The following is a 4,801-nucleotide window of genomic DNA, read 5'->3' as shown; positions in this document are numbered from 1 at the left end:
ATAACAATAATAATTACATGATGTGTTATATTAAACTGGAAGAGGGATGTTATGAAATTAAAGATATTAATTATAGAGTTAAGGAACAAATAGATGTCTATAATAGGAAATACGATAAAGAGTTAACATTTGACATTTCAATGGATCCTAATGATTTCAGATCATATATAAAATGTAATGGAATTCTACACTTTGAGATTTTAAACAGTATAGCTCCTGTATTGGGGTTTGAAAAACGAGAATATGAGCCAGAATATGAAATTCTTCGTTCGGAAAAAGCTACTAATTTAAACACAATTAATTCTATAAAAGTAATGTGTAATATAGCTCAAGGATCATCTTCAAAGTCATTCAATTTACGAGTTTTTCCCTACTGAAATTACAGGATCTAAAGTAATCCAGTCACCACGAAACTTTATTTATTACAAATTGAATAAAACAAATATTGACTCAATAACCGTTCTGCTAGTTGATTAAGATCATAACCTGATTGATAATTTTGGTGAGACATTAACAATCGTTCTGCATATTAAACGTTACGGGTCTTGAGATGGGATTAAAATTCAATATAAGCCCATTACTTCAGATCAGTCCAACTAGTCGTAAGACTAAAGTGGTACTAGCAACATCAAATAAAGTTAAAAAATTGACAGGGAAAAATAAAAAAAAATGTATAAGCTTTGGGTTATCAACTACAGCAGAATGCTTGAGAGTGATATTTTAGATATAGGTTCACGGTATGAAACGGATTCTAGAATTACGAAAATTGAATATCATTCATATACGCCGTATACAACATCGTTTAATAATAATGACGAGATACGTATATCAATCCAGCAAACAGATGTTTATCCATATCTACATGAGAGCTTTATTTTCCTTGAAGGAATAATATCGGAAGCTGACAAAGTGAAACTATCTAATAATGGTTACTCTTACCTCTTTGAACAAATACGATTAGAAATCAATGGGATAGAAGTAGATAGTACACGTATTCTTGGAATCACTAGCTCGTTAAAAGGTTACTTATCCTGTACACCAGACAACTATCATTGTTATGAGAATTCTGGCTGGAATTTTAAAAATACATCACAATCAGCAAACGAAAAAGGTGAATTTAGTGCTTGCATTCCGTTGAAATATTGGCTAGGTTTTTTTGAAGACTTTAAAAAAATATTAGTTAATTCTAGATTGGAATTGATATTAACTCGAAGCCATACCGATATAAATGCGTTAAACTCAAAAACTGGTGTAGCTGCTCCAACTATAGGTAAAGTGATTTTAAACAAAATAGTCTGGAAGGTTCCACATATTACTGTTGACGATGAAGAAAGGTTAAAGTTATTGAAACTTGTAGAAAAAGAAAAAAGTTTGTTTATACCTTTTAGATCTTTTGAAACTTTTGAATATCCTGAACTCGGGACTACTAAAAAAGTTGTATGGAACTTGAAAACTGCTTCGAAATTAGAAAAACCACGATTTATCATAATTGGATTGCAGAAGGGACGTAAAAATTCGTTTTCAAAAGATAGTAGTATATTTGATCATTGTAATCTAACAAACGTTAAAGTATTTCTAAACTCGATAGCTTATCCGTATGATAATTTAAATTTAGATTTTGCAAAAAATAATTTTACCTTATTATATGATATGTATACATCTTTTCAAGAATCGTACTATGAAAAAAATATACGGAACCCGATATTGAGTAATTCCACTTTTGTATCTAGCGCTCCGATTATAGTTATCGATACTTCAAAACTGAATGATTCGGCTACAGCCTCAGCAGTGGATGTTCAATTGGAAATTGAGGCATCGGAATCCTTTACAGGTGTAACTGCTTATTGTTTATTAATTCATGATCGTATCGTAGAATATGTACCTTTTACTAGAGAAGTAAGAAAACTTGTGTAAATATAATATTAATTTATAACAATAAAAAAAAAAATTTATTTAATAATTTGTGTTTTTTTTTCTTGAAATATTAATTAAGTAAGGTTTCATGGAAAAAAAAATGTGTACACGGTAAATATTTTCGTGTGAGGGGTAAATAGGTGGACACTGAGTGTGAAATTACCGTATTGTGTGATACGGTAATTCTGAGTCGTCCGAGCGGAACATACCCCCTTGAACAAAAAAAATTACCGTGGAAAAACGAACTGTGAACATACAAATATATACTACTAAAACAAAAATTGTTTATGAGCGTTTATTTTCGATGATAAAAGCACACATTCCAAACTTTAATCCTGAATCATTTACATTGGATTTTGAAATATCGACTTTTCAATCAATAAAACAAATATTCCCTAATGCTGAAATATATGGTTACAACTTTCATTTTAATCAAGAGCTTTGGAGAAAAGTTCATAATATAGGTTTAGCGAATAATTATAAAAATGACGCAGATATTAGATTACACGTTAGAATGTGTTCTGCCTTAGCTCATATTCCATTTGATGACATTGACGAAGGTTGGATTATTATTATGACCAATACACCTGATAATGATAAGCTTAAAATATTTTATGATTATTTTATTGAATAGTGGCTGGAAAACCCAAATATTTCAAGAATGTATGGAATTGTTATCAAAGTAGACATCGAACAAATAACATTGTTGGAGGGTGGAACAGTAAATTAAATAAAATATTAAATAAGCCACAACCAACTTTTAATGATTTGTATCACTGTCTAAAAAAAAGAGGCTGAAAATTCTGATTTATTATATGAACGCAGTTACTTAAATATGGAAGGGAAAAGAAGAAAAAAACTTACATACAATTAGACCAACGAATCAAAAAGGCATTAGCTGAGTATGAAGTTGATAAAAATTTGACAAAATGTTTGAATGTCATTGCTAATATTCAAAAATTAGAATAAGTAATATAATATTAATAATAATAATAATAATAATAACAATAATTATCTTTAAAACACGCCAGTAAAAATTACTGCCAGTCCTAAGCCTGGAAAAGTGTGAAGGAAAGTTCAATATATATCACATGCACCTACCTATATATTTAGTATATAAAGTATATTATATATAAATCTTAAATTTAGATATAAATAAGCTGACCGCAAATGTCCCGGACATTAGTAAGGTTTCATGGAAAAAAAAATGCGTACACGGTAAATATTTTCGTGTGAGCGGTAAATAGGTTGACACTGAGTGTGAAATTACCGTATTGTGTGATATGGTAATTCTGAGTCGTCCGAGCGGAACATTCCCGCTTGAACAAAAAAAATTACCGTGGAAAAACGAACTGTGAACATACAAATATATACTACTGTTGAACATGCGACGTGGAAAACAAAATGCCAAATCAAACTTTGGACTGTATTCTAACCATGAAAATAATTTAAACCAGGATTTTTGAAATGAACGCTGAGTTCCACTAAATGATGATTTAGGATAAAATTCTAAATCTGGTTGATGAGGTCCTCTGATAACTCGCTGTTTAAATTTTATTTGATTTAATGGTTCAATATTTTTTGGATCATCGGGATGTAAATCTGAGTTATGGTTATCTTAATCTAAATATAATAAGAGTTATATGAATGTCCATTTAAAATTATTGAGCCTATTTAAAAGTTAAGTCATTCTAATACCAACAAAACACTATACTGATCACAGATATTCAACACTAACTATACCAATTACCAAGTAGTTAATTAATAATTATATAGGTACCTACTACTTGTACTGTTATAGAGTTCCTTTTATCATAAACCACTAATCTATGTTACACAAAATAATTTAGTTTAAGTAAATACAATTATTATTTTGTAATTTATAGTTATTAGCTATTAAATTCATTACACAATATGGCATTATAACACAAAAATAATTTACACATAGGAGTTAGTATTAATGCAATCAAAGATGTTTAAAAACTAATGGTTGTTAATACTCAAAATAAAATTGACACATTTAATGATTACTAAATATATTTTGTACTTAACATTTATAATATAATGTATGCGATTGCGCGTAACTACTTAAGTAGCCTGGGCTACTACATTTAACATTGAATACAAATAACATAACATTTAAAATACAAACAACATAAAAAATTATTATTAGAATTTATAACAATTATTAGAAACTATCAAAATAAATATTAGTTATAAATTAAATATTCAAATAGATACAATAATTCTATAAACACAATATAACACTGACCAAAAACCAAGTTATTTTAAAATTATGTACATAAATATTAAAATACTTAAATACCTGATGATACATTAAAATTAATTGATGAGGTACCCCTTTCCGATTCTTCATGACTATACTAACTATACTATACTGCACTGTGATGATAATAAAACTTGATCATTTGGATCATTGTCACCTAAATTATTTAATATAGTTAATTTATAAGTTGAACCTAAGTTAAACAAAACAACATACCTAGTTCTGATAAAAATGAAACATTTTTATATTTTTAAAGTACGTATTAAATAATAACTTACCAGCATTTAGTTTTGGCTTAAAAAAGTCATGTAAAGTCTTCAATTTTTTTAAACTGTTTGATGCCATACTTTTAACAATTTTATTTTAGCTATTTGATATTATTATTGTAATTAGTTAATTGTAAAATTTGTAAATAAATTAGAATTAGAAAGTATAAATCAATAAATCATCAAATATTAGAAACATCGAAGTACAAAAAACAATCGTGTTTTGTCAATTGATAACAATCCGAATCTTATCAATTGCGATATTGTAACATTTTGGCGCCGTAGACTTTATAGGCACAAATAGTAGTGACGTCACATTGTCTATTGATAAGAC

General features: G+C 28.1%; 1 protein-coding gene across 1 annotated transcript; it reads left to right on the top strand.

Annotated features, from left to right (window-relative positions):
• Positions 1-659: 659 nt before the first annotated feature.
• LOC111039088 lies at positions 660-1,914 on the top strand. The gene has a single exon (XM_022322406.1). It carries the CDS (start codon positions 670-672, stop codon positions 1,912-1,914), a length of 1,245 nt encoding a protein of 414 aa, XP_022178098.1. The 5' UTR covers positions 660-669.
• Positions 1,915-4,801: the final 2,887 nt, after the last annotated feature.

Source organism: Myzus persicae, unplaced genomic scaffold (genome assembly GCF_001856785.1).
Source record: "Myzus persicae strain clone G006 unplaced genomic scaffold, MPER_G0061.0, whole genome shotgun sequence".
NCBI lineage: Eukaryota > Metazoa > Arthropoda > Insecta > Hemiptera > Aphididae > Myzus > Myzus persicae.
The sequence above is the reverse complement of the archived record's forward strand: the minus strand, read 5'-3'. Positions and strand labels throughout refer to the sequence as shown.

Bases quoted from the DNA above. Each gene is read 5' to 3' on its own strand.
- LOC111039088 (XM_022322406.1), top strand. From the start codon at position 670: ATGTATAAGCTTTGGGTTATCAACTACAGCAGAATGCTTGAGAGTGAT.